Source organism: Micropterus dolomieu, linkage group LG19 (assembly GCF_021292245.1).
Source record: "Micropterus dolomieu isolate WLL.071019.BEF.003 ecotype Adirondacks linkage group LG19, ASM2129224v1, whole genome shotgun sequence".
NCBI lineage: Eukaryota > Metazoa > Chordata > Actinopteri > Centrarchiformes > Centrarchidae > Micropterus > Micropterus dolomieu.
Window position 1 is genome coordinate 23,031,148 of NC_060168.1, and position 27,870 is coordinate 23,059,017.

Sequence of the window (27,870 nt, forward strand, 5' to 3'; positions counted from 1 at the left end):
GCTGTAGTGCTGTTTGTCCATTTTTGGCTACTATAGAAACATGGCGACACAACATGGCGACCTCCATGGAAGGGGGGGGCCCTCGGTTATGTAGAAAGAAATGCCTCATTCTAAGGTAATAGAAACATAACGGTTCCTTATGTAAGGTCTTTATACACCACTGAAAACATAGTTATGGATCTTATACTGCGTTTCTGTCAATAAATCCGTAGAAATATTACACACTGGATCTTTAAGGGGTATTATGTGCTGGACTATTTCTGACTTACTAAAGTGACCTGTCACTTTGTTTTTCAAGCACCAAAAAACTACTTGTTTAAAACTTTCACTATTTCATCTGATAGTGAGCTGATATGTTGCCTATTACATTAATCGCATTACAACACAGCAAACTTGGGGCAATATCATTGTCTGGTGTAAGAATACTGTACACATTACACACAGTGGAAGTAATGCAAATAGTCTTTGCTCTAGGGTCTCATAGCAGGTTAATCCAGGCATGGCTCTCAAAGATTTCAATGTATCTCATATTTGATGTTAATTTTATTAAAAATAAAGTGGTGTTTTAAATGGGATTTAACATCCCACTTGTACAAACAGTGTTATATATAAATAATATATGAATATTGTTGTAATTTTGATGTTGTTTGTAGTTTCAGTTTTAGAAATCACAACTCGTGACATGTCATGTCAGCTGACTTCTCCTGTTTTCACCTGAACCTGGGCGCTTCCTTGTTTGTAGTAAAGGAATAAATGCGAAACGTCATTGGACAGTTCCACGCGCATTTTGAGTTTATTGGTCCAGATTTACGTCAATCATCCAGGTGGGGTGGGCTGAAACGTTTTACATGAGGAAATAGATCCAAACGCAAAAACAGTCGATTATTATCGTTGTTCGAGAAGTGTCGAGTTTAAAAATAAAAATGTACAGAGCTGCGTTTCTCCTCGCGCTCGTCTCTTCAGTCAGTCCTGCTGCGGACGCGTTGGACAATGGGCTGGCGCTGACACCCACAATGGGCTGGTTGCACTGGGAGAGATTCTTGTGTAATATCGACTGTGACAAGGACCCCGATAACTGCATCAGGTAAGAGACAACAGAGGTGTCAGAGGTGATCCAGCACTGTCTGACATGTTTGTGAGCTAAAACACAAGGAAACGTACTCAAGTACCACATATCAAACATAGCCTATCGTCCATTGAATTGTCTGTGAAACGATCACATAAAAGTGATTCAATATGAATGAAAGCGCTTAAATATAGTGCAACGAGTCACGTGGGATTTTACCGACCGTACCGGAAGTGATATATTGAAAGCACAAAAGTGTAGTAATTGTGGTAATTAATCTACAGACGCACATTGGATTCACAAAAGAAAGAAAATCCTTACCTAACTAATTATTCCGTTGTGTAATTATTATTCCATAATTATGACATCTATCTTGCAGCCTAATTATTTTTATTTCATAAAGACTGTCTCAGAAGGAAAGAAAACTGGATCACAAATGTGATTGTAAAAGCACTGGACGCATTTGATAAGGCAGTGCTATAATGCCTCTGTTTAAATTTGCCTTTTTTTGGTCTTTGGCTTGAGGCACTGGGAGATATTGATGTGTGATGTAATGACCTAAATTGTAAAACTCACTCTTTATAATCAAGGGACATAAACGTCTGCACACATTTCGTGGAGTTCAATCTGTAAGGTAATATGGTAACCTATGTACAGGGACAGACCGGATTAATTGAAAAAAGACACCGAAAATAGAACATTGATCTCAAGTAGATCAGTGTTTTACCTTGTAACCTTCCCAATGCTCCCAATATTCCCTACAAGTCAAAGTACCAGGTTTTTCTCACAACTAATGATTACTTTTATAAGTGATTAATCTGTTGGTTATTTTCTTGAGTAAATGATTCATAGTTTTGTCTATTAAAATTTCTAAATGTTAGAAAGAAATGCCAATCCAGAGCACAAAATGACTTCTCCAGTCCAGTTCACAAGATATGTAGTTTACCGTCATGGAGGACAAAAAAAAGCGGCAAATCTTCAGATTTGAGAAGCAAATGGTTTTTATTTGCTCAAAAAATGATTTACCCAATAAGTCAATTATCATAATAGTTGCAGATTAACTTTCTTATGATGGACTGATCAATTACATGACTAATGATTGCCGCTCTAGTCATAAGTGTCAAGTTTTTTTGTTTACAGAGCACTTCAGAAGTAATGCAAGATCCTGCTCTGTGTTTTATTTTAGGGACATCTTGTTCAGTCAAAAAACTCCCCCAAAATCCTCTATGCTGATTAGTGAAACACATACAATGCCTCACTTCCTGTGCACAGCAAATGTTTTGTTTCTTTTGCCCAGAAAGGTCAACAAAACGTTGCAAACACCTAATGTCAGCCTGCAGGTTGAATCAGTCGACAGTGGAAAAACAGAAAAACTGGCATTTGTTTTTAGGAAAATAACATGTATTTGTGTCTGCCATATTGCTCTTGCACATGACATTGAACACTGGCATCTAACTGATACTATCAGCCCCACCTGTCTCCTCCTGTTGCCCTGGCAGCGAGCGTCTGTACATGCAGATGGCAGATGTGATGGTGAAGGAGGGCTGGAAAGAGGCCGGTTACGAGTACGTCTGCATCGATGACTGTTGGCCCTCCCACCAGCGTGATGCCCAGGGCCGCCTGCAGGCAGACCTCAAAAGATTTCCGGGGGGCATCAAGAAACTGGCCAACTATGTGAGTATAAAAGAGGCTGGATGTGTATATACTATTAATGCCATAATTCCTCCATAGACATCAAAGAGAGAGGGGTTCAGATAGACTTATGGAAATATTTAAATTTCACTAGCTGGAAGGAGCAAAATGAGAATATGTACTATAGTTTCTATTATGAATGGTATACACAGTAATATATTGGTAAACTATGTAATGTTTAAAACATTTTTCCCACAGATGTGATTCCACGAAGTGCCGTGTTAACAGATATGTGGTGCAATGCGTCTAACTTTGGAAACCTTTGGGAAATACAAACTTTGGGAAAGCCTGGTTAAAAACTCTAGAAGTAAAAGTGATTACACAGTCAGACTACATATTCATTATACATCCATCTGAGCCGACCAGCAGTTATTTACATAATGAAGGGGGAAAGGACCAGATGTGGAACACGGGCCTCAGATTTCATACCGGTGGAAATTCAGCACCTGGAGCCAATAGAGGCATATTGTCTTAGGTAGGAGTAAGCTGTCGTTCCCCCTCTCTGCTATAGTCACAGTGGAGAGGAGCTCGCTGTGACAGGCTGAGTCTTACACAGGCAGCTAAAAGGCGATGTTCACCAGGAAAGGGCCCACTAAGGTAAAAATGTGTCCTGGCACAGAGGCGTCAAGTTTCTAGCTGAGCAACATCGCCACCTACTGGCACTTATCCACAACCTGCCCAGAACAGAACTGCAGTCAGTACTTGTATTAACTAAATTCAAATTTATTTTTTTCTTCCTGTTTTAAGGTCCATTCTAAGGGACTGAAGCTGGGTATCTATGCAGATGTGGGGAAATATACCTGCGGTGGATACCCAGGCAGTCTGGGCTACTATGAGACAGATGCTCAGACTTTTGCTGACTGGGATGTGGATCTACTAAAATTTGATGGCTGCTACATGGACTGGACCCTTTTGGGAGAGGGTGAGTTTTTATTTATGAAGTATAATTTAAAATTATTTGATTGATGCTGGTCCCCACATAGGCTGTCAACTCAGTCCCTGATTATTGCTATGTACTTCACCTAAAGCAAATGTTACTTTACAAAGCCCATTGATATATATACAGTACAGTAGGTAAATACGCTTGATATGTTCACATGACTTAACTCTAAAATTACATCTTTATCAATGTTCTGGGTCCCTTTTTCTAGTTCTCCTCTCATGCAGACCCTTCATGGACAACTAGAAAAGGTGTTGTATGGGGTTTAATCTATCTATCTATCTTTATGATTTGTTCTGGTTAAGGCTACGTGAACATGTCGAAAGCACTGAACAAAACCGGAAGGAGCATCCTGTACTCCTGTGAGTGGCCTTTGTACGAGTGGCCTTACCAACAGGTGAGACAGATATTGTTTGTTTTTACCCCTCTTAAATTAGAGCTGCAACAATTTTTTAAACTAAGCACTGTAGCACTGAACATGCTTTTAGTTATTTTTACAAATTCTGACATTCTCTAGCCAAAACAATTACTTGATAAATCGAAATAATCAGTAGATTAAGTGAAAACGAAAATAATTAGTTGCAGCCCCACTTTAAATCTCAATATACATTATCATGTCTGGTTTATTTTCCAAGATTCTACCCACACAACGGTAATTATTAATGATTATCAGCTGCATAATTAAGAGCACTTCTGTGTCTGCAGCCCAACTACACAGCCATTCGTGAAACGTGCAACCATTGGCGCAACTTCGCTGACGTGTATGACTCATGGAGCTCTGTCAAGTCCATCTTTGACTGGACTGCTTCTCATCAAGACATCATTGTCCCCTCAGCTGGACCTGGGGGCTGGAATGACCCCGATATGGTCTCTACTCGAGCTCTTACATACACTCCTCTCTCTGACCTCCAACTAAGCATAGAACCAGTGGCCTTCAAGTACCAAGCTGTTTAATTAGCATTTTAAAAACCTCATTAATTCACTTGAAGACAGAGTGCAAATTTGTTTCTGAACTGGAGGTCCACTGGCACTTGTAGGAATAGTTTAGCATTTTGGGAAATCAAGTTATTGTCTTGCTGAGAGGAAGATAAGAAGATTGATACCACTCGTAGTCTGTACAGTTAGTATGAAGTTACTGCCAGCAGCTGGCTGAGCTAGCTTATCACAAAGACTGGAAACAGCTAGCCTGGCTCTGTCCAAAGGTAAAAAACCACAACACGTCATTTTTACACTTTTGGTACAAATAAAGATGCAACGTGTGAATGAATTACTTTTAAAAGTGTTTGTAGGTTGATTTTGTTACTTTTGGACAGAGCCAGCCGAGCTTTTTCCTTGTTTCCAGTATTTGAGCTAAGCTGCTGGCTGTTACATTCCTGAGTAGTATGGATCTTCTTATCTAATTCTTGGCAAGGAAGTAAATGCGCATATTTCCCCAATGTTGAACCATTCCTTTAAAATGTCAATGCCTTAGCTGAGGCTCTTGTATTTACTTTCTTTATTTATATAGCTTATACATTTAAATGTCGGTTATCAAACGGTAGTTTCAGTAAAAATAAAGTAGGATTATTCGTGTTAAAACCCCCCACACACACTTGCAGTAAGACTGAATTTGCCTGTTATTTATGACTTTGGTCCATTTCTCTAGCTCGTGATTGGGAACTTTGGCCTGAGTCACGCCCAGCAGGAGTCTCAGATGGCGTTATGGGCCATCATGGCAGCCCCTCTTCTCATGTCTAATGATCTGAGGGACATTTGTCCTCGCTCCAAGGAGCTGCTGCAGAACAAACACATCATAGCCATCAGCCAAGACGTACTGGGCAAGCAAGGATACCGCACTGTCAAGGTGGGTGGGGAGGTGACGCAAAGCAACTGGCAGCCTTTATGGAATATTTAGTTTATATTTAGAAATGCTTAATGGTCACCTTGGAAGGGTCTGACACACAAACAAAGACTTTTTAGTAATTATCTTAATGAAATCGATCAATGCAAGTGACATTTATGTAGTAATGGCAATTGTAAGTATGGAACATTACTATTTTTTATTGTCAAAAGAATAAAACAACTTGCTCTACAGGGGGACAATTTTGAGGTGTGGGAGAGGCCTCTGTCGAAGAACAGACTGGCTGTCGCTGTGCTAAACATGTGGGAGATCGGTGGTCCCCGAGAGTTTGTCATCAGAGCAGTTCCTGGCTGGAAGATCTGTGTCCCCCAGTGTAACGTCACACAGATCCTGCCTCAGTACAAAGAAATGGGTGTTCAAACTCCACAAAGCAAAATGGTTTTATCTGTCAACCCTTCAGGCACCGCTCTACTGACTGTCACTCCCATCAGTAGCGACTTTAATAGCCTTCACAAGCTGCACTGGCAGGACACGTCAGTCCAACGCAAGCGCACAATTTTGTAGCGGTGTGGGCGATTATGCACTTTCGCTGCCTACACTATAAAATTGTTCTTTTAAAATTTTAGTTTCTAAATGTAATAAAGGGGGAAATGTTTTAGTCTTAAGTCTGCTTTCATACCACAAGAGGTGGACAGATGATACCAAAGGTAGTTTCACAACACTGTGCAGGAGCTTCTTTCAAACAGTATCACATGACTGACAGTATCTGAAGCTTCAAACGTTACTGGTGCTTCGGAGAACGCTTCAGTTTGACAGTTTCAGCAAATGAGTGGGATAAGAAATTACTGATGTACATAAAATATGAAAAACTGAAAATATTCCATCCCAATACCATGTAACAAACTTTCTCAAGTTATAATTGTGACTAAGAAATGACAAGCCATGAAGTTTGAAAACATGATCCCACCACAGTAGTGACTAAATTACACCGAAAGCAAAAAGTATTATCCAAGCTTTCTGCACATCGATAAATAATTCAGCACTTCTGAACAAATTTAATAGATTTCTTCAATTTATTGCATACATAAGTGGTGCTCCAGCCTTAGAAGGGCTACTGTAAGTTTTACAAGCCACCAGGTGTCCCCGTTTTCTCAGTTTGAAACCCCAAAGCTTCAGGCTTCTTCTGTCCATCATGACAGTACAGTTTCATCTTGGTAAATAAGTCACTGGTAATTGTTTTTGCACACTTGCTGTGAAATGTCCAAACTAGGCTGCTAATAGGTCAAATTATGTTGATAACAAAACATCTGACAAGTATCGTGAAACAGAGGTAAAGAAAAGGCCAAACACCAAAGTATGTTTTCAGACATTTATTGAAAATAGTGACAGCTTCCTCCAGAAGACGGAGCCACAGTTTAGAACTGGATGACCTGGCCCTGTAAGAGAACAGATAAAAACCTTAGTTAAAATGATGCTTAAGTAGAGTTCAACATGTTGTCAGTGATGTATGGTTTACTCTAAATGCTGCTGGAAATGACTGATTATGAATTTATGCATTATTCAAATAAAGATGGTTTTGAAACAGTCCATATTTGTCATCTTAACCGTACATGAAACAGTCCTGTCATGTATCACATTCTTTGCCATCTTACTCTGATCCTAACACTTTGGGTCAGTGTTGCACTGTAGGATAGTTCACTATGAAAACTAATTAGGCAAATATGCTATATTAGGTGTCCACTCATCCTATTATACTCCACCCTCAGTCAAAGTAAGGTCTTCCACAAGCTCATCCTTATGAAATGATGCTTTAATTAAAGAATTGCAAATTTCTCTTCAACCCTTTGTGGGGCTATCAGGGTTCATGAGATAATGGCTTAGCAGCAGTTCTTTGCATTTTACAATTATGGTGCTACAGGAATCACAATTACACCAAATTATGACCCAATTTTCCCTCAAATTACATCCTTACTTGACCCTTCCTTGCGATCAGTTCACAAGCATTTATGGTTAACAGTAATATTAGAAGCTACAAGGCACTTAAATTATGTGAGGGTTTACACTGCAAAATTAACACATTTGCATTATAAAGCTATCTAGGACACTTGCTACAAAACCGGGCATAATGCAGATTAGACCAGGCCAATCTGGGCCATTTCCTTAATGTTTCCAGCATGTTAATGTGGTATTGACTTGATGTAAAATACCATATCATCATGTTCCCCCATGTTGGCCAATTAGACCAACATTTTGGTAACCGATTTTTCCTCTACACGGGATGTCAACATGTCTAATTACTAAAATTCTAAACAAACTGTCAGCAAAATAGTTTAAGTTAGTGGATTGAATTTCATTGTTCACATTATTTAGTCTCACTGTATTTAATCTCATGTGAGCTGTATGTAATGTACACTTTAAAATGCAGATCAAATACCATTGACAATTCCTATTACATTCAACGCATTTCACCCCACAAATAAAACCCTGGAAACTTGCTATTGACAGCAAAATGACACCTTCCATACATGTCTCAGGTACAATATTTGTGACGCAAGACTGGTTCAACCAATTCCTCATTCTCATGGACATGTTTCCTACACATCTGATCCTTCCTCTGCATCAAGTTTCAGAATGTGAACCAACTTTAACAGCCACTATTGTCAGAGTAGGGTTATATTGTCAAACATCTGTCACTCAAACCTCATTCCTCAATGTTTGTTCCTGCCATTGTCCCATTGTCTGACAAGATGTGAATGTTCTGTGGCTATTTCTTAGATCCACAATGTGTTTTCTCAGTAACCCTCTACTGAACATAGTGAATTAAAAAGTGAGACAACCTTGCATTCACAGGTTGATCTAGATAAATTAGAGTTAACCACGGAGAATCCAGGATGTGATTTTCGGTTGCTGTGCATAGATTTGACTTGAGACTTCAAATTATACAATTCTGAAAGCATTCAAGCGCTTTGAGAACTACCCATAAAGCAGTGCACTGTATGAAGGCACATGCTTATGTTACCAAATAAGATCTACAACGCTTACCTTTCTCTTCTTGTCACCACCCAACTCAAAGTGCTTGCATCTCTTGATGGCCAGCATTCTCTTGGATCTGCAGTTGGGCTCCACACACTCAAGTCTCAACACAATCTTCTTTGTAGTCTTAGCCTAAAAAGACAGTATATCATTGGATCTGATTTCACAACAGAACTGGTGCAATACTCGACTTCAGATAAACCAGAACTGAGCATACCTTCTTTCTGAAAATGGGCTTGGTCTGACCACCATACCCGCTCTGCTTTCTGTCATATCTCCTCTTACCTGCAGAACATGTACGGTTCAGCTACATTTCGTAATACAGCTCATTTGACACAGTATATAACAACTCATTAGCATGGGATTATTTACCCTGTGCATAGAGGGAATCCTTTCCCTTCTTGTACTGGGTAACCTTGTGGGGTTGGTGCTTCTTGCACTTCTTGCAGTATGTCCTGCGGGTCTTCGGGACGTTCACCTGGAAAGCACAGAAAACAAAAAATTAAGAGATTAGCAATACACCTGATAGGACTGAAAATGTGTGGCAATTTGCTAAATTAGCCATATTGATATCCAAAGATAGTGAATGAAAGCCTCCGTCAACGGGACTGGTTGATAACTGTTAACAGTTAATTTGCGTTATCAAACTAGCTAAGGTTAGCTAAAACGTTACGTGAAGCACAAGGGGACGTTTTTTTTTCCCCCCATTTCAGACTGTCGATACCGTGTCACAATGGCACACTGAAAACCTACCCTAATTGACGAGGTGTTTTATCATTTTATCCGTACGCGCTACGGCCAGGGTAAAGGCAGCTAACGTTAGCCAACAAGGTACCATGTTAGCATTGTAGCTAATTAATGTGAATTCAGTGCGAGACTTATGTGTAAACATGCAGCAACAATGCAAAAACTGACGCGACAGTTGTTTGCTATAAATTACTTCGATTGACATTTAACCATAATTTTCCTTAGAACAAAGGCCGGTTAGAGTGGAGGTATGCTAGCAGCGGCATTTCATCACCAACACAGCAAGCATTTCTAAATCACTATTTAACGACGTAAAATGTGCACAATATGGCCAATATTGCCATCACTATGTGTGTCGAAACCTTGTTAACACGTATGATTTAACTACACGCAGAAATGATTCCTTAATCTGCAAGATTGAGTTTGATTCTATAAAGTGTATTGGTGTAGTAATTTCATACCATGGTGGCGACCCGATGCAGAGGAAAAGAGGAAGGTCGAGGCCGGAAGGACTCCCTAATGTAGGCCTCAGCGGTAAACAGCCTTTACAACCTGTACAGACTGCCCCCTAGCGGCGGGATGTTTCAGGAGGCCAAAAGCTTCAAAGAAACAAACTAAACTAAACAGCTCAAAGTTTAAGGAAATGCAGGGAGTTATAAATTCAGTATGTTTTTAACACAATGAGCATACTTTGTAATGTCTGCAGAAGTTTTCAGTTTGAAGTTGTTTTATCTCTTGTGCCTGCAATACTCAAACTGGCAGCAGACTGAACAAGAAATCTCCTCAAATAAAAGTGCGTGACTTTAACTATATGCCATATACAAATGTGGACCTGTGTTAATGTTTAGTCTGCTTAGGCCTTTCACCAAAACTGTCCACAGGGCTGATATGAAAATGAGCAGGAAGAAAAAGGGGAAGTAAGCGGAGTCGATTCCTCTCTGTGGGTGGGTTTAAGCTTCTTGCATCACAGAGCAACACACATTTTATGGAAGGCGAGCAACTGAGGCAAAGGTTCATGCCACCACTTCAAGCCTCAGCATCTGCAGTTGTATGTCTGATGCTTGAATTTTCTGGGTCTCTGGGTAAGTGACAAAGCTCTTTGAATGTAGGCTGTAAGGTCGAGAAGTATTTTTAGGCATTAGTTTACCAAAGTATAACTGGTAAAGGCAGCTATGTGAATGCATTTCATTTGAAAGGCTATGGACAAAAGCAGTAGTGAGTAATGTATACATTTGTGCAAGTACTGAATTGAAACCCACAGTTTTTATGCAAATCCTAAATTAAGTGTGTACTCACCAGACACTTACATATAAGTCAAATAATAGTGACATTATCTGCTAATATACACAGATGTCATACTCAGTGTTGCATGTTGTATTTATATTTTGTATAGATACATCTTGCAGCACTAGAGTGGTTTAGATGTATGGTGGGGTTATAATCAGATAATGTTTCAAGTGGTTACCATATTAATCTACACATGACAAATTATTTGTTTGCTGTGAATTAGTAAGAACATGATATACAATAACAAAAAGTGGTTTCCCTAAAATGTATTTGCATCACAGCTAATTCTCATTCCACATTACATTTGTTTATTCTGAAAATGGACCTTCACAGAACACCATATGTTAAATTGCTGCGGTATCTTAACATGTGTGGGAGAGCAATTCTTTGTGGTTAGTCTTAAATCTTATCACTTGTACTTAACATCCTTGTCACTCTCTTTTTCTCTCACTGTCTCTTTCTTATACACCCAAACACACACACGCACACTTTTTTTTTGCATTTACCACTTATCTCTCAGGAAACGTCAGGAAAGAGAGCATCTTGACAGGTTCCTGTGTAACCAAGTCGTCTCTGGTTGTGCTTGCTGTGTCATACACAGGGGATATTATGCAACAAAATAAATAACTGCATTCTAATTGTAAAAAAAACACGTTCATTAGTGTTCATAACTTCTTGAATTCAAGCCTTTTCATTTTAAAATATGTTGCAATACCCTGCATGCACGGAGGTAGTGACACAGTTGGCAACAATTATTGGTTATAAAGGTCAGTTGCCCATCACTCTGAAAGTCAGAAATGGTGAATATATGGGCTATTAAAATATGTGTTTGGTTGTGATTGGTGATTCTATGACATTAAAACAGTTATTTAGAGGATACATTTTTGCTACTTTTGAGTTTTGGGTTGCGGAAATGTGTGCATTTTTTTAAAATATAGTTTTTGAGCCCAATTTCTTAACAGACAGAGTCAAATGGCACCCAATAACACATAAGCAACTGAAAGGATAAACATTAGAAAGTGAGAAAAAAAACATGTCTCTGCTAAATGTAAAAGCGTTGTGGTGTCATGCAGAAGTGAATTCTGCGAAATTTAAATAAGCGAGTATTGTACATAGTTGTCAGCGCGTAATAGCATGAAACACAGATATGTGAGAAGGAAATGAAATCCCATTTGATAAAGACATAAAGTCAAGTTTAAGTGCTGCAGGGTGCTGGGTTTCTTCTCTATTCATATTGCAGTACAACACTGATGCAACTTCCCTATGATATGCCTGTCAGCTACCATTAGTCAACTGTCCTCAAAAAAGACCCAAAAAAATCTCCTTTTGGTAGCCATGATACAGTGAAAGATAGACGTACAGTTTCACTCGACTGGCTCCAATCGATCACAGTAAAAGAGAGGAGGGATGGTACACTAGTCTTTTGATTATCTACAGAGTTTGTTGACCTCTACTCAAGTTAGTGATGTGAGAAAACACTAGGTGGTGACGCATGAGGAATAAATAAACGTTTCACAGAATGAGGAACTAATGCTGTCTGCTCATGACGGCACAAACAATACCAATAGGTACTGTCAGTCTACTGTGAAGAAATGTCACACTCCTGGTTAGCGGGGAGCAACAGAAGCTTCTGGTAACGTTACAGTTAATTCAGATGCTACAAGGAAGTGCTCACCAGCTGAAAATAGGCTGGGCTGATGTGCAAACGCATCTGACAAAGAGTAACAATTAGCCTTCAGCTGTGAGACGAGGGTGAGTTTCAACATCCGATCCATATTTCACCTGGCAACCTGACACTATGACTTTAGTGCATTGTGAACTGTTGTTGAATTTTAAAATAACATGTTTTTTAGACATTAAAGCAAAGTTTTTGCTTGGTGGAAATACATCTGTTAATAGTGATCGGTTGTAACAAAAGCTGACCCTGCTTTCTTGTTTCATAGTAGGTATTAAGTCAACACACTGACCTATCACTGGGCAAATTAGTCAACATCTCATTTCAATTTATTTCCAGTATTTGTGGCGATTCTCTTCCTGTACTGCCAGTTATTTTTGAATGAAACATTCACCAACTGTATATAGTGAACTATGTTCCATATAGCTTACTTGAACCTTAACTGTCAAGACATTTAGAGCTTCTGTTTTTTTTGTGTTAGGAATGTTTGAGTGCTTTTATAGACATCGTCCTCATCCCTTCACACTCATCTCTGACCCTCTCCACAAGCTCTGGCATCAATACAGAACATGTCTTGTTTTGGAGTTGCAAGTTTCAGTTCAGTACTAGCGGTTAATAGGTGCTGTAAACAAAACAGAACAAGCTGTCATAAACTAAAAAGAGACATTACATCGCAGGTAAAATGTAACTGTCTGTGTGTGAGTGAATGTATGTGAGAGAGAGATGGGTAGCCTTGTGATCGTGATTGTTGTGATTGTGAGATATTTTATCTGATGACTTTGCCAGAAAACTAATTTCATTTAGATATTTTTTCTGTAAACAATGCACACATTTTATGTGTTGAACCTAAGTTCAGGTTTACTTTTCTCATTAACCGGGTTGTTGGATCCTAAAAATAGCGCGCGCGCGTGTGTGTGTGTGTGTGTCTGCATAGTGACAGAAGTTTCCTTACCAAGCCAGTCAAATTCATCTACATTTATATGATATTAAATATACAATCACCAAAATGTTTAGATTGCAATTGAATGTGTTTTATCCGACAAACCTTCTCATATCACAACCATCCAAGAAGTGGGTATGAAGTGGAGGAATAATGCCAACCCATCATATTAGGAATACATAATCAACAAGGGATTTGGTGGACAAACTTATCCAGACTCTCTTTACACAGTTTTCTAGCACAAAAGCACTTGGGTCACTGCGCTGATGTGATGATGGCCAAGATACAGTAGCTGAGGGAAACAGATGTTGCTGGCAGGAAAAGCAGGGCTTATGCAAACTACAGCTAATCACATGCTGATACGTGCTCGTACTCTTGCTGCATGTCTCTACATCTCTTTCCAGATCTATACTTTTACACATTATAGTGGCACTTCTCTGACTCTATGAAGGTTGTCTGTTCAAATACACCTTTCAAAGGAAGAGAAAGCACTGGATAATTAAGAGTGAAGTGACCCAAATGGCTGCCTTGTATTGCTAAGCTAAGCACAGTCATACTTGGCGAGTCAGTCACAGCTCTCAGCAAGTTACAGCTCTCAGCAAAGTGTTTACTGTCTGAGTCGAGGTGTGAATGTGTTGTTCACCATTGTTCTGTCACAAAGAAAAGTAAGAAAACAAGCTGCCTTACAAAAGTATGAATTATTCCTTCTTCCTGTGTAGATTCATCCTGACTGAATCATGTCAGAACTTATACTGGAAGAAATCTTCATTAAACGATCTCAGCAGAAGAAGAAGACCTCTCCTTTGAACTACAAGGAGAGATGGTTTGTTCTCACCCCGGAAAAAATATCCTACTATGATTTTGATCCTGACAAAGGGGTACGTACGTATATGGAACTACCGAAATCCTTTTTTTGAGATAATATCACATTTGTCTCAGACTAATGTTTAATGGCAACCTGAAGAGAACTGTGCAGCTACATGTATCTGTTTTTCCTGGAGTTACCTCACTGTTTCCCCATCTGTGAAGCAGAAGCGAAAAGGTTTGAGAGGATCAGTTGACCTAGAGAAGATCAAGTGTGTAGAGACGGTCCAGCCTGAGCCCAATGCCCCGCAAGAGCGCACATTTGCATTCCAGGTAGACATTTTTGTCAAATTACATGTCTAATAGAGAGGGACTCTTACGACACCGCCTCATGACAATCAATTACAGACCAGCTGCAACAACGTGTAATATTCCAGCCACCTTAAACTCTTGTTGGTCTAAAATCAGGACCAAAAACATTTCTTTTCATTCCTACCTCTATGCTCGTGTGGCAATGGTAGGATTGAAACATGAGACCAAATGTTCTCCTTGGCAAACAAAAAGTGTTCAATCCTCCAACAGTTATTAATGTGAAAGTCCATTGTTAAGAAGTGAAACCATGTCTCACACTCAAATGTAAAACTAGGGGCTTTCAGTGACCATGCAGGTGTTGCCATTGCACACGTACACAACATAAGGTAGCATGAAAAATGTGCCTGTCTGGTGCTTGCCATAAAAGAAAACTCCCAAGTGACAGTTTTTAAAAGTTTCTGTATTGAATTGCAGAGAATATGATCATACACTAGAACTGTAATAATTTTTTGCTTCCGTCACACTAATCACAATATATTCTGGTATCACATTTACTCAGCTAGTAACTTAAGAAATAGCAAATCACCCAATGCATGGAAATGCTGTAATAGACAAACTTGACAAATCAGCTGATTTCTGTGTTTTTTTGTGCCACAGATCGTTTATGATGAGGGGCCGCTGTACATCTTTGCAAAGACAGACGATGTCCGTGCTCAGTGGATAAAGAAGCTGAAAGAAAGTTAGTATACAAATTTACAAAAGTATTTGGTGTTCAGTCACGGTATCTCATACAGTATATGGAATATTAGACCATATCTTAATATCACCAAGTGCCTGCACAACAGAAGAGCTGGGTGCATATGCAAATGCAATGTAGATTCAATGTAAATCTCCTGTGTATGTATTCGTGTGTGTGTGTGTGTGTGTGTGTGTGTGTGTGTGTGTGTGTGTGTGTGTGTCCATACTTGTGCATAGTGGTGCGCTTCAACAAGGATCTCATGCAGAAGTACCATCCTTGCTCCTGGATGGATGGGGTGTGGCTGTGCTGCCAACAGGAAGTTAAACAAGCCATGGGTTGCAAGGTGCTGGATAGTAAGAACGGTGAGAACAAGATTCCCTTTGGCCTAAAACCTGCAACAATCCACAACTAGACTTTAGCCTACAGTATTCCTAAATGATTTCATTCATAAATTAAATTATGTCACCCATAGGCTTTACGTCTAAACCATCTCGGCGAAGGGGATCTAGGAAACCTCTTCCTCCTACCCCAACAGAGGTATACATGCAGTTCCTTTGGAACGATATTCACTGACTACAAACAGCCATTTTTTAATGATACATGCACTAATCTTATCTTCAGGAGAAGCCTAGTCGGCCTTTACCTCCACAGCCTCCTGAGCAACCTACCCGCTCTGTAGGCATGACTGTCATAGCAGAGTATAATTACACACCCATGACACCCCACGACCTGGAGCTGAGGAAGGATGAAGAGTACACCATCCTGGAGATGTCTGATGCAAACTGGTGGAGAGCCAAAGACAAATATGGGTGAGATGAGTGAGATGAAAAACAAATAACGCAAGAGGCCTAACCGCTAAAAGAAAATCTATTCATTTTTAATATGAGATTAAAAATACACTGGCTACACGCTAATGACTCTCTGGTGAGAATATACAGCAGATCCTAGATGGACATACAGGTCAGACCTGCATCCACATAAAAATAACAATGGGAAAAGTGCTGTGCAAAGAAGCTCACTGCTTGTAAAAGGGAAAGTATTCATTGAGTCATTTGGAGAGCATATATTAAAATGAATGAAAACAAGATCATAAAGAGCAGGAGTGAATATGTATGGATGTCTTTTTACTGTATTTTACCAAATAAATTTTCTGGGCTACTTCTTCAGGCCTTGTGAGAAAATAAGAACATTTTATAGCATGATCATTAAAAAAAATATTTTAATACTGACCATCTATAATTTGAATGATTTCAATTTGCATTTAGAGTTCTAGCAGCATGAATTTGTTTATGAAACACTACTGGACGTTGGTGAGCGCTTCAGTGTCCAGCCAAGACGCACATCATTAATAAAGACAATATGTTTTGTTTTCTGTTGCAGAAAAGAGGGATACATACCTAGTAATTATGTTGTGGAAGCAGAAAATGGGCTAGAAAGATTTGAGTGAGTATGGGTACTATCGTTACTACTATTTTTATGTTAGCAGATTTATACTTGGTAAAGTTCCTTGTCTGTACATGAATGTATGTTTGATTGCTAAAGAAATAAATGCTGCAAAAACATGTTCACATTTATTTTCACAGCTGGTATTGCAAGAATATGAACCGTAGCCAGGCAGAAAAGCTGTTGAAGACTGAGGTAAACTTAATAACTGACATTCACAATTTCATAGGACGACAGCCTGAACATGTTTGAAAACTTGAAATATACACTTGTGTGTTGTTTTCCAGAATAAAGACGGAGGCTTCTTGGTCCGGGACTCGAGCAAGGCCGGGAAATACACAGTGTCTTTGTTTAGTAAGGGTGGTGGGTGAGTAAGCTCAGTGGTGTTGAACCCTGCGGCATGGTGCACCATTTTTATTCTGTATCCTCTGACTCCAGTCATGCACGAACGTATCAAAAGAAGAACTGTTTGTAATGAAAGCGGAAACAGTGGGCCGCAGAGGTAGAGAGATGTAAATTATTCATGCAAAATCTGGACTAATCTGCCAGCATAACTTTATCATCGCAGGGCTCTAAGACGGAACTGTGTTGCGGATAACGCTGAGAAGACATTAATTACTCATTGATACATGACAAATGATATGTACCTGTGTCGATGAAAACCTGTTACTGATCCTATTTTCTCCACAGGGAAACTGGTGGGAGCTGCAGACATTATAACATCTGCACGTCCCCACAGGGCCAGTTTTACCTGGCAGAGAAGCATAATTTCAACACCATCCCAGAGCTCATCAACTACCACCAGCACAATGCAGCAGGTTAATACAGTGGCACACATATAGGCACACAAACAGGATATGAAGATATAGAAACAGTCAAACATCAAAAATGTTGACCTTACAGGTGATGATGTGGTTTTGTTATTATTTCCCTAACAAGGGATGGTGAGCAGGCTGAAATACATTGTGTCTAACCGGGCACGGCCTCCATCAACAGCAGGGCTTGGCTATGGTAAGAGTATGACTTCATCAGTTTGACTTGACTTGCAACTAACAATCGTTTTCATTGTTGATGAATCTGTTGATTATTTTCTCGATTAATCAATTAGTTGTTTGGTCTATAAATATCATGATTGGTCTATAAAATGTCAGAAAATGGTGAAAAATGTCCATCAGGGTTTTCCAAAGCCCAAGATGAGTATGGAAAGTGGCAGGGCCAGCATGACGTTGCTAGATGGTTGTTGACTTTTTTTCTTAAAAACTGAATCAAGCCAATAAATGGATTATCACAATAATTTTTTAACTTTTAATAGTTGACAACTAATCGAATTAATCATTGCAGCTCCAAATTGTTAATCATTAATTTAATAGTTGACAACTAATTGATTAATTGTGCAGCTCTAACTTGTTAATCACAATGTCTGGTGATTAAACTGATGACTGATTTGAAACCTGTGTGTGGGTGTGTGTGTGCGCGTACACCAATTCTTTGAGATTGTATTAACGCTGCATGTATTAACATAATGATAATTTGTTAATAGTGTTTTGGAGCACAAGCACATTTGTCCAGTGATCGTGAAAGGAAATATTTGACATATTGGGGAATATGCTTATTTGCTTCCTCGCCGAGAGTTAGATTAGAAGATTGATAATATTCTCATGTGTGAAAGGTAAATATGAAGCTGGATATATCAGATTAGCTTAGTTTAGCATAAAGATAGCAAGAGGATCAGCTAGCCTGGCTCTGTGCAAAGGTAACAACATAGTATATCTTATTTATTTCCTCTGTACAACCAGTCCCTTTTTTGTAAGTGCATTAAATGAATCAAATTCAATGTGTTAAATACAAGGCTTCAGAAGTGCTGGTAGGCAGATTTTTGTGAACTTTGGACAGTCAGGCTAGCTGTTTCATGATAAGCCAAGCGGCTGCTGACCATAGCTTCATATAGACATCATAATGGCATCAGTCTTCTCATCTAACTGTCGGCAAGAAATTGAAAAGGCATTTATCCCAAAATGTTGAACTATTCCTTTAAAGTAGATGCTACAAGTATAGACGTGGTCCTCCATTTCTCTTGTCTGCTCTGCAGGTGTGTGGGAGATTGACCCCCGTTACCTCACCTTCATCAAGGAGCTTGGCACTGGTCAGTTTGGAGTGGTGAAGTATGGAAAGTGGCAGGGCCAGCATGACGTTGCCATTAAGATGATCAAAGAGGGCTCCATGTCTGAAGATGACTTCATAGAAGAAGCCAAAATCATGATGTAAGCAAAACTAAATGAGTCTGAATTAGGAAGGAGACATAATTTCACAGCTGAACTTATAAAAATGATTTTGTGCGTGAGACTAACTGGTGCACAGGGAAGGGGGGTTTCTCTAACTTAAGCGATGAAAGCTGACTCATAATACTTAATTTGCTTCTCCTTTTGCTCAAACCAGGAAGCTCCGTCACGAAAACCTAGTCCAGCTGTACGGCGTGTGCACCAAACAAAGGCCCATTTATATAGTGACAGAGTTCCTTTCCAATGGCTGCCTGCTGACGTACCTGAAGGAAGGCTTGAAGCAGCACCCAACAGCTGTCCAGCTCCTAGAGATGTGTAAAGACGTCTCTGAGGGCATGGCCTATCTTGAGTCGAAGCAGTACATCCACAGAGACCTGGTGAGAGACATTGTTACACTTAATGATAATGATAATAAACTGTATTTATATAATACAAAAACTAAGAACAATAGTATCAATAAAACAACACATAGAATAAGCAATAAAACACAAAACACAGAAATAAAAGATAGCAGTAAAGATAAAACAATAAATATGGTGTGGGAAGATATGTATTTAAATAAACAGAGTTTGTTTTGTCCTCAGGCTGCCAGGAACTGTTTAGTAGATGGCAATGGCACCATCAAAGTGACTGACTTTGGACTGTCAAGGTAAAATACTTCACATAAATTATAGGATACTGTGGTATATAGGGTATTACTCTACTGTAATGCAGTACAATTTCTCCTTTCCAGGCACTTTTCTTTATCTGTGCTGGTTTATACTTTGACTCCACTACATTTATTTTACAGTTTTAATTACAAGTTACTTTACGATTTTACATGAAAATGAAAGCATGAGTAATAATTAGCCAATAATATATGACGTATAATAATATATAATAACACTCACGGTGGACATTCCTTCTTCACACTGAGTATGTTTGATTCATTCAGTACATTTAGTTGACAATACTTTTGTACTTTTAGAACTTTTACCTGTAGGCCTACAGAGTATTTTTACATTGTAGTTTTTGTACTATGACATTTTAAGTAAAGTATCTGAATACTGCTTCCACCAATGCCTTAGGTATGTCTTAGATGATGAGTACACAAGCTCAGCAGGTTCCAAGTTTCCTGTTCGCTGGTCACCTCCTGAGGTTCTCCTCTACTGCAAATTCAGCAGCAAGTCGGACATATGGGCATATGGTGAGTAAACACAACTTACAGTATGTTTTTCAATTCTGACTGCCCATTCTCTACTGCATTTCTGGTTAGTTATTATAAGTGTGTCTAAATGTCTTCACAAACTAGGAAATCACTGTATTAAAGCAACATAACTATTGTTCATCTCATTAACTTTTCTGTATCCTTAGGGGTTCTTATGTGGGAGGTGTACACTTTGGGAAAGCTTCCATATGAACGTCTTAACAACACGGAAATAGTGGAACAGGTGTCCCGGGGCCTGCGCCTCTACCGCCCCCAGCTGGCCAATGAAAAGGTCTACAACATCATGACAAGCTGCTGGTTTGATGTAAGTGAATGTCTTTTGTGTTGCAGGCCTCAGTAGAGATTTTGTCAATGACCCTGTGCAGAATGATGATAGCATATTTTCTGAACACTGATCTCACAGCTTCTCTTTGTTTTGTTTTCAGAAAGCAGATGAGAGACCTGCCTTTGAGGAGTTGGCTCTGACTGTTCAGGATTTGCTGTATGAGCTCCAATAGATCTCAAAATAACTTAATAATAGATAACAAAATAACACAATAACACACACACACACACACACACACACACACACACACACAGTGTAGCATCTCCATATGTCCCTAGAAAGTTAACACAGTCATTAAAAAAGTTGAACATCGGACTGCACAGCCACACTGAGATCCTCTGTAATGTGAATATGTGTCACTATAACTCAATTATTAGAATAGCTGCATTTTTAGAAGTACCTACTGTCCTACAGACTAGCAATTTAAAATATGTATATTTTATTGGAGATTGTTGTATTCTGTGTATTGTATTATGTGGAATCATTGTAAAATGTAGACACATTTGCATGTGGAAACAAGCTTTGTGAGAAAATATCTATTGCACAAATAAAAGCCAAGTATGCAGGGCTTTGAAGTGACTGAAATGTGAAATGAAAATGTCAAAACATCTGATTGAGCTGTTGTTCTCACTCTAATCAAATATGAAATGTGTTTTAATGCAACGACACTGTCTTTGCATAAGTTTGTATTGGTTTTATTAGTTCAATTAAATAATATATTATTCATTGAATATGGCTGTTACGGAAACTTACGTTTGTATGATGACGAGCGCCTTCAGAAGAACGTGCTCTGTGATTGGTTGAAGTACTTCCTTTTTCCCGTCGTCCATACATACACGTGAAGGTCAGCAATAGAGCCATAAAGAATTCATAATTAGGAATATATTACTTTTAGGACCTCTTTTTAGCGAACTATGGACGGCCAGGGAGCGACCGCAGACCCTCAGCTTCAGCACTTCATCGAAATCGAGTCTCAAAAACAAAGATTTCAGCAGCTGGTGCATCAAATGACTGAGGTTTGCTGGGTAAGATCAGCTTTAAGCTAGCAGCGCAGCTCTGCAAGTTGCTTGTTAGATATTTGTGTGTAACTATAACTGATAGCTATCTAGCTTGTCTTATATGAACAGAAACGTGTTTTATTTGCTGTGATAAAAATAATGGTGTCCGAATTAATTAGGTAGACCCATTGGTGACCCCAGCACTCCGTATGTCTCCGGGATTTTAACGTTACATAGCATTCCCTACGCAAATCCTAAGGGAGGAAACGTAATTTGTTTCCACTTTTCGGGCCTCTTGTTTTCCAGTGTTCGTGATCCTAGAGATGTCTACTGTCTTACCTGAACGATAAAATGTTTGCACAACAAGTTTAAATATTTCCTTACACTGCGATGGCCACTAACAACCCAAGAGCAACACGTCGGTGTTTAGAAATGTTGGATTTAAACATTGTTTTGTTTTTTTGTCTATGGCAAACATGGCATTATACCGGCCTGAGTAAAGACATCTGTGAGATCACGAAAATACATTTGGGGACGTAGCCTGCTGATGTAACGCTTCTAAAATACAGTAACACTACCCTTTAGTGTTTGCAATTTCAACGCTGTGACCTTATGTACTACTACTTGTAATACTTTGTATCAACCGTTGCACCTCGCCTGAAGTGGTCTGTCTATCTCTAGGAGAAATGTATGGACAAACCCGGGCCAAAGCTGGACTCAAGGACAGAAGTGTGCTTCGTTAACTGCGTGGAGCGATTTATCGACACCAGCCAGTTCATCCTAAACAGACTGGAACAGACTCAGAGGAGCAGGGGCGGCTTCTCCGAGGCCATATCGGACTAAAAACGACTCACTGAAAAGACACATGGCACGCAGGCAGTTCCTGCTCTGTGACGAGGCTGTTTGGAAATGCAGAACTGTCTCTTCAACTGGAAAAAGTGTTACTTTTCATATAAGTGCCTAAGGTTAACACCATGGATGGACTCATGCAGAAGTCAAGGGTTTTATTTGTCCTCCATTAAGCAGAATATGAGTGTTACAAAGTGTTAAGATTCTGGTCTGTTGTCAAGTCAGTCCACTGATCAAACTGAACTGCGTTAATATCCACTGATGTAACTAGTGGGTTTGCAAGTGTGGGAGACAGCAGAAAGACGGATGCATCTGGGACATTCAGCTTGCCAGCTGTTTTTGACAGCCACAAGGACCACGGCACACTCTGCTGTAATGTAAGAGAACCAGTGCCCATGACTGAAGAGGCGTGAGGTTCAGGACTGTACATATGCAATAAACAAAATGCCAGATAATTCTGTCTATCTTTTGGAATAGTGTGTATTTAAGTAATGTAATTATGTTTTAATCAGCATTATCAAACACACAAACTACAGTTACATTAGATATGTTACAACTTGGCACATGTTGCAAATTCATTTTTATAGGGTAAGAACAATCTTTGGTGCTGTTTTTATATAATACTGAGGTATTACAGGAACTCATCAGAGGAATTATTCAATCTTGTTCATCAACAACATGTGATTGAAATGCATTCAGGGCTAATCACATTTTCTGGCTTTACAATGAGTTGCAATATATTACATTTTTACAATAAGGTTAAAAGTGCAAAACTATGAATAAGGTCATTGTTTTCAGTAACAGAAGGCAGGTAATAATGTAGTTTATACAGGCTAATAATATTCAACCTTTACTCAATATACTGTAAAAGAAAACACACAGCAGTGCAACAGACATTCCCATTGATATAAATCATACTACCGATTAACATTATGTTCTGTCTTTTTTTTTAACCAGAGGAAAAAGATGTGGTGGCTTTTTATATAAAATCCAGTGTGCTGACATTAAGCTCACTTTGGGCAACTTTGTTCATCCAATGCATACTGCATTGTGTAAAACAGACTTGAAATTCAGATTTAGTAAACTAACTTGTCACCTTGTAAAACTGTGATGTGTATTAAATCTTCAGAATTGCAATAAGCAATTTAAAGTAGTAACAAGATTATTGGTCCTAGTTAAGGAGCTCTTTGGTGTGTACCCCATCCCCCCTTTGAGCCTCCTTCTCTGGGCAGCTTCATTTCATCCTCTGCTTGGTTGTCATGGCTAGGAAGAGCCACATAAGGCTGGTGCCCCCATGGAAAGCCCTGAGGGCCCTTCCTTAGGTAGAGTGGGAGGGAATCCAAGCTAAATGTAATGTCCTTGAAGGCATGAAGGAGGAATATCCCCAAAATGATGGTGAGGAACCCACTAATTGTTCCCACTACTCCGTCAGTGGTCATACGCAGCCACTCCTTGAAGAGGATGGCTGAGCAGGCCATGACAGATGTAGTGAAGAAGACGTAGTAGATGGGAGTAACTAAGGAGGTGTTAAAGATGTCGAGGGCTTTGTTCAGGTAATTGATCTGAACGCTGACACAGATTACCAGGCAGATGACTAAGGACCAGAACAAGGGTTCCTTCAGCACTGCTGTCCCAGCAAACAGCCCCTTAATGCCAATGCCCAGGCCCTTGACACAAGACACAGAGAGGGAGCCGATCACAGAGCAGATCAGGATGTAGACCATCATATTCTTCTGTCCAAACCGTGGAGCCACAGCAAAGATAAGAACCAGGCTGCTTCCCACAACGCACACAGCAAACACAATGAAACCTAGCGGAAGCATTCAAGAATTTGTTAGTACCCTGAAAAATGTCCATTCAGCCATTATGAGTTTGGGATTCAGTTTGCACAGCACGGTTAATGGGATCACACTGATGAAGGGCTGGTCCTACCTGGGTCTCTGAGCTTCTCAGCCATGGCAGTGAGGGAAGCGACCTCCTCTTCCTGCGGGGCATGGATCACCATCACTGTGGAACCCAAGACGCAAAGCAAACAACCAATCTTCCCGTGCACGTTCAGCCTCTCATTCAGAAAGTAAGAAGAGAGCACGGCACTGGAAGGACAAACAAATGATGCAGACAAAGATAGTTAGCACAAATGTTGCTATTACATATTAAAAGGCAATGTCTGGTGGTTGATTTCCCACTAATATTACTTTTACATTTTCAGGCCTTTTAAAAAGTATTCCAATCAAAAAGACTGAGAGGGAAAAATTACTCTTGTTGAGCTGCTCACAATGCTTGTCCACAATAAGGCCCTATCCTGTGATAAAGGGTAAAAATATTAATTTAATATATTAGAGTATTTACATCACCAGGATGGTGTACATGAGACCAGTCCCAAAATAAACAGTCAATGGCAATGTTCATTGTAATGAAGGAACATGCCACCCAGTGCAACAGTGTGACTCACAAGTGTTTTTTTGACAACAACGGAGGTCTACACCACAGAGGAATAAGCTATATTAGGCTTTGGCTTTTCATATAATAGTTGTTAGTGGGATCAATTCATTGTTAGTTTGGGTCTTTTTATGGGATTTATTGATAATAATAAAAAATGAATATCACTTATTTCTGATATCTTTATTTACTTATTTCTCTTATCTTCAAAATAAAACTGGCATGACAAAGACAATTACCTTACAAGTACACTCAATGCTCCAAGAGGAGTCACCAGTGTGGCCGGAGCAAATGCATATGCAGCAAAGTTGGCGGCCTCTCCAGCTCCCACTAGACAACACAAACATGACCATCAGTGTCCACATATTAATAGCGGTTTGCAGCTGTTTAAACACTGAAAATGTATTCTCTTCCAACCCACATGTGCAAATGTGCTCTTTGGAAAATTGTTCACTTCAAAGATATGGTGTGGGTGTTGCATCTACTGCTGCAACGTCACCAGCAAAAAATACCAAACCCACAGGAGCCTCCCCTTGAAAAACAAAGACCCAATGTTTCTGGAGCATGGCTGGTGAGCAGCGTAACCAAGTGAAAAGAAAACAGCTGACCATGTCACCCATTTTGCAAAATTAAGGCTGTAAATCATTAACTTACTTGAAATTAGTCCTGCCCACCACAGCCATTCTTTCAGGTAAGCATACCCCCCTTGACCTGTGACATACAGAAAACAAAACTGGATTATATTGCCAAGTAACAGTTACGGGTTTCTTACTTAAAATAATTCCTCACTGATTTTAAATTGGAGGATCATTAGCTTCTTTTACCAAGGCACATCTTAAAAAAACTTCTTTAATCCCAATAAAAGTCCTTTTTAGAGTTATTGGTCATTCACTTCTACTTTAATTGAGTAATTAAATACTCCACTGCCTTTCAGAGGGAAATATGGTACTTTTTATTCCACCACATTTATCAGACAGCTACAATATATAACTTTAATATGACCATCTTATAAAATATGATTCAATGTTGTAGATTAAACTATCCATCAATTTATAAATTAGTTGAAATCAGCAACACGTCCACCAGCTACAATAGCAAACTGTTTCTCACACAGCAATACATCAGTACTTTAGATACTGAGAACTTTTTGATCATGACACTTCCATACTGCATCCAGTTTGAATGCAGGACTTTTACATGTAGCCTTATTATAGTATTATGGTACTGTCAGTTTATTTCTTTAGTACTAAACTAAAGGTTTAAATAAAAGTGTTGAGTAAAAAAGAACAAGTTAATTTTTTTTTTAATAAAGTTTACCTGCTCGCATTGAACCCTTGCTGGCCAATCGCAGCAGGCCTTTCTTCTTCAGGATGAAACTTGCGCCGATAAAAGCGCTGGAGCTCACAGCCAGTGAGAGACCGATGTAGAAGTCCAAACGGTTCACTTCCATCTGGAATATTGAATAACACAAAACGTCGTTCATACGCTAAAACAAATGAACTTCTGTGAGAAGCGAAGCTTTCGACAACTTTTCAGGAGCAACAGACAACCCATGTTTAAAATCACATGATAGGCTGACTCTCTCTTTCGACGAGGCTAAAACTAGCTTTTTAGACTGCTACAGATGTCAGCAAATCGGAAGCAAACTACTTCTCTCTCTAAGTTTTGATTTAGATAATTCTATTTCACTATTTAAATGACGCTTGGCGTTACAGTTTGCAAAATGTTTTACCTCTGCTGTCACGTCAACCCCATTCGTCGTCGTAAACTGACTCCAGGAAGTGAAGCAGCTGATTGGCTGGCCGTCACCCCGGTACTTCCTGGTTATTGCGTAGGAAACGGTAAAGAGGGAGGGAGGCTTCTCTCTAATCCTGTCCGTATGTTATACCTATACTCTTTCTATAGGATACTGTCTGTGGGCCATATTATAACGTCTATGGTTAATACTATATCAGTACTAGGCAACATCAGTGGAGCTGAGGTGGAGCAGGTGAACAGTTTCAGGTTCCTGTGAATCAACATAACAGAGACCCTGACATGGTCAACTCACTTCTCAACGCTGGTGAAGAAAGCTCAAAAACGACTGTGTTTCTTAAGGAAGCTTAAGAAGGCTAAATTCCCATGCCAAGTTCTTGTCAGCTTTTACAGAGGAGCGACAGAAAGCATCCTGATTGGAACTCGCATGGGATGTGCACGGCCCAGGACCGGAGGGCTCTGCAGCGGGTGATTTAAAATGCTCAGAAGATCACTGTTACCCATCTCCCGAGCGTCAGTGATATCGATGAGGGGAGGTGCAGAGCAGAGCCCAAAGGATACTAAAGGACAGTCCCAGACACAGCCTGTTCACCCTGCTGCCTTCTGGGAAAAGATATAGGCCAAAAGTAACCGCTGCCGCACCACCAGACTGCTCCCCTGCTCCTACTGTGACACATATGTTAAAGAATATATAGAATACATTTTAACAGTGTTACAAAGGTCACATTTTTTCATTTAAGAAACATTGCCAGAGTTAGACCCCACCTTGCCTTGGAAGATAATAAGAAGTTGTTACATGCTTTTGTTTTTTCACGGTTGGATTATTGCAATGCCCTTTTTACTGGTATACTCAAAAAATATATTAATAAGCTACAACTAATTCAAAATGCGGCAGCAAGAGTTTTAACTAAAACCGGAATGAGAGAACACATCACTCCAGTTTTTGGCTACCTGTAGCATTTAGAATTGATTTTAAAGTTTAAAGTGATTTTAAACTTTTACTTGTTTTTAAAGCACTTCATGGTTTAGCACCTTCTTATCTATCTGACCTTTTATCGAATTATGTTCCAACTCGCTCTCAGGTCCTCTGATGCTGGTCTTCTTAATGTCTGAAGAATGAACAGTAAAACGTTTGGCGAAGCAGCTTTCTGTTATTATGTACCAATGGCTTGGAACAAACTCCCATTACAAATAAGAGAAGCAACCTCTCTTGATAGTTTTAAGAAGCAGCTCAAGACCTACTTTTATGCCTTTGCTTTTAACTGATTATAGTTATTCTTTTGCTTTTGCTTTTATCTGATCTTATATATTGTATTTATTTCATACTGTAGCCGTGGCTGCTACCCTTTTCCAGTTTTAATACCTGTGTTTTTGTGCTTGTGGATTATTTACATGTTATTGTATTGTATGTTTTATTTATTTATGTACTGATGTAAAGCAGTTTGAGCTGCATTTTATGTATGAAAGGTGCTATACAAATAAAGATTGTTATTATTAAGA

The 27,870-nt window shown here is 39.4% G+C and overlaps 6 protein-coding genes and 1 long non-coding RNA gene across 12 annotated transcripts in view; 3 read left to right on the plus strand and 4 right to left on the minus strand.

Annotated features, from left to right (window-relative positions):
- The window catches only part of enox2 (ecto-NOX disulfide-thiol exchanger 2), a 184,126-nt gene that overhangs the window by 13,796 nt on the left and 142,460 nt on the right, over positions 1 to 27,870 (minus strand). The gene's annotated exons all lie outside the window — the stretch shown is intronic.
- Positions 757 to 7,125, plus strand: gla (galactosidase, alpha). The gene is made up of 7 exons (XM_046030202.1): positions 757 to 1,084; positions 2,566 to 2,740; positions 3,506 to 3,680; positions 4,004 to 4,095; positions 4,404 to 4,565; positions 5,344 to 5,541; positions 5,773 to 7,125. Exons 1-7 carry the CDS (start codon positions 924 to 926, stop codon positions 6,100 to 6,102), a joined length of 1,293 nt encoding a protein of 430 aa, XP_045886158.1. The 5' UTR covers positions 757 to 923; the 3' UTR covers positions 6,103 to 7,125.
- Positions 6,894 to 13,604, minus strand: rpl36a (ribosomal protein L36A). The gene is made up of 6 exons (XM_046031331.1): positions 13,584 to 13,604; positions 9,780 to 9,845; positions 8,944 to 9,049; positions 8,789 to 8,856; positions 8,581 to 8,703; positions 6,894 to 6,974 (listed from the first exon to the last, which is right to left on the minus strand). The coding sequence occupies exons 1-6, from the start codon at positions 13,602 to 13,604 to the stop codon at positions 6,954 to 6,956; spliced, it is 405 nt and encodes a 134-aa protein (XP_045887287.1). The 3' UTR covers positions 6,894 to 6,953.
- btk (Bruton agammaglobulinemia tyrosine kinase) lies at positions 9,716 to 20,939 on the plus strand. Of its 2 annotated transcripts, XM_046030197.1 has the most exons (19): positions 9,716 to 9,852; positions 10,200 to 10,400; positions 13,940 to 14,098; positions 14,253 to 14,357; positions 14,994 to 15,075; positions 15,312 to 15,437; positions 15,548 to 15,612; positions 15,697 to 15,884; positions 16,456 to 16,518; positions 16,659 to 16,713; positions 16,806 to 16,885; positions 17,209 to 17,336; positions 17,458 to 17,529; positions 18,608 to 18,779; positions 18,955 to 19,174; positions 19,382 to 19,446; positions 19,865 to 19,983; positions 20,151 to 20,308; positions 20,430 to 20,939. In XM_046030197.1, exons 3-19 carry the CDS (start codon positions 13,958 to 13,960, stop codon positions 20,499 to 20,501), a joined length of 1,911 nt encoding a protein of 636 aa, XP_045886153.1. In that variant the 5' UTR covers positions 9,716 to 9,852; positions 10,200 to 10,400; positions 13,940 to 13,957; the 3' UTR covers positions 20,502 to 20,939. The 2 variants fall into 2 exon arrangements, with proteins under 2 accessions (XP_045886153.1, XP_045886154.1); XM_046030198.1 differs by lacking the exons at positions 9,716 to 9,852; positions 10,200 to 10,400 and adding an exon at positions 12,228 to 12,357.
- Positions 14,799 to 21,826, minus strand: LOC123957427. 3 transcript variants are annotated; one of them, XR_006821791.1, is made up of 7 exons: positions 21,083 to 21,826; positions 19,061 to 19,171; positions 18,639 to 18,752; positions 17,166 to 17,269; positions 15,744 to 15,857; positions 15,302 to 15,467; positions 14,799 to 15,065 (listed from the first exon to the last, which is right to left on the minus strand). It is a non-coding gene; the product is annotated as an uncharacterized LOC123957427 (long non-coding RNA). The 3 variants fall into 3 exon arrangements; XR_006821790.1 differs by lacking the exon at positions 18,639 to 18,752 and having other exon boundaries at positions 15,788 to 15,857; positions 21,083 to 21,817; XR_006821789.1 differs by lacking the exons at positions 17,166 to 17,269; positions 18,639 to 18,752 and having other exon boundaries at positions 15,788 to 15,857; positions 21,083 to 21,803.
- Positions 21,122 to 22,631, plus strand: timm8a (translocase of inner mitochondrial membrane 8 homolog A (yeast)). 2 transcript variants are annotated; one of them, XM_046030207.1, is made up of 2 exons: positions 21,122 to 21,354; positions 22,012 to 22,631. In XM_046030207.1, exons 1-2 carry the CDS (start codon positions 21,244 to 21,246, stop codon positions 22,168 to 22,170), a joined length of 270 nt encoding a protein of 89 aa, XP_045886163.1. In that variant the 5' UTR covers positions 21,122 to 21,243; the 3' UTR covers positions 22,171 to 22,631. The 2 variants fall into 2 exon arrangements, with proteins under 2 accessions (XP_045886163.1, XP_045886162.1); XM_046030206.1 differs by having other exon boundaries at positions 21,129 to 21,354; positions 22,009 to 22,631.
- Positions 22,317 to 26,423, minus strand: zgc:101583 (uncharacterized protein LOC494104 homolog). 2 transcript variants are annotated; one of them, XM_046030205.1, is made up of 6 exons: positions 26,348 to 26,423; positions 25,933 to 26,065; positions 25,270 to 25,326; positions 24,855 to 24,945; positions 24,109 to 24,269; positions 22,317 to 23,986 (listed from the first exon to the last, which is right to left on the minus strand). In XM_046030205.1, exons 2-6 carry the CDS (start codon positions 26,063 to 26,065, stop codon positions 23,352 to 23,354), a joined length of 1,077 nt encoding a protein of 358 aa, XP_045886161.1. In that variant the 5' UTR covers positions 26,348 to 26,423; the 3' UTR covers positions 22,317 to 23,351. The 2 variants fall into 2 exon arrangements, with proteins under 2 accessions (XP_045886161.1, XP_045886160.1); XM_046030204.1 differs by lacking the exon at positions 26,348 to 26,423 and having other exon boundaries at positions 25,933 to 26,321.

Bases quoted from the DNA above. Each gene is read 5' to 3' on its own strand.
- rpl36a (XM_046031331.1), bottom strand. From the start codon at position 13,604: ATGCAGCAAGAGTACGAGCAC. The intron at 9,846-13,583 runs GTATCAGCATGT...TTTACCGCTGAG, and splicing joins TGCAGCAAGAGTACGAGCAC to GCCTACATTAGGGAGTCCTT. The intron at 9,050-9,779 runs GTATGAAATTAC...TGTGCTTTCCAG, and splicing joins TGCATCGGGTCGCCACCATG to GTGAACGTCCCGAAGACCCG.
- zgc:101583 (XM_046030204.1), bottom strand. From the start codon at position 26,098: ATGAACGACGTTTTGTGTTATTCAATATTCCAGATGGAAGTGAACCGT. The intron at 25,327-25,932 runs GTAAACTTTATT...TGTATGTCACAG, and splicing joins CAAGGGTTCAATGCGAGCAG to GTCAAGGGGGGTATGCTTAC. The intron at 23,987-24,108 runs GTAGGACCAGCC...TGCTTCCGCTAG, and splicing joins TGAGAAGCTCAGAGACCCAG to GTTTCATTGTGTTTGCTGTG.
- btk (XM_046030197.1), top strand. From the start codon at position 13,958: ATGTCAGAACTTATACTGGAAGAAATCTTCATTAAACGATCTCAGCAG. The intron at 16,714-16,805 runs GTAAACTTAATA...GTTGTTTTCCAG, and splicing joins AAAAGCTGTTGAAGACTGAG to AATAAAGACGGAGGCTTCTT. The intron at 18,780-18,954 runs GTAAGCAAAACT...TGCTCAAACCAG, and splicing joins GAAGAAGCCAAAATCATGAT to GAAGCTCCGTCACGAAAACC.
- timm8a (XM_046030206.1), top strand. From the start codon at position 21,244: ATGGACGGCCAGGGAGCGACCGCAGACCCTCAGCTTCAGCACTTCATC. The intron at 21,355-22,008 runs GTAAGATCAGCT...GTCTATCTCTAG, and splicing joins AAATGACTGAGGTTTGCTGG to GAGAAATGTATGGACAAACC.
- gla (XM_046030202.1), top strand. From the start codon at position 924: ATGTACAGAGCTGCGTTTCTCCTCGCGCTCGTCTCTTCAGTCAGTCCT. The intron at 2,741-3,505 runs GTGAGTATAAAA...TCCTGTTTTAAG, and splicing joins TCAAGAAACTGGCCAACTAT to GTCCATTCTAAGGGACTGAA. The intron at 5,542-5,772 runs GTGGGTGGGGAG...CTTGCTCTACAG, and splicing joins AAGGATACCGCACTGTCAAG to GGGGACAATTTTGAGGTGTG.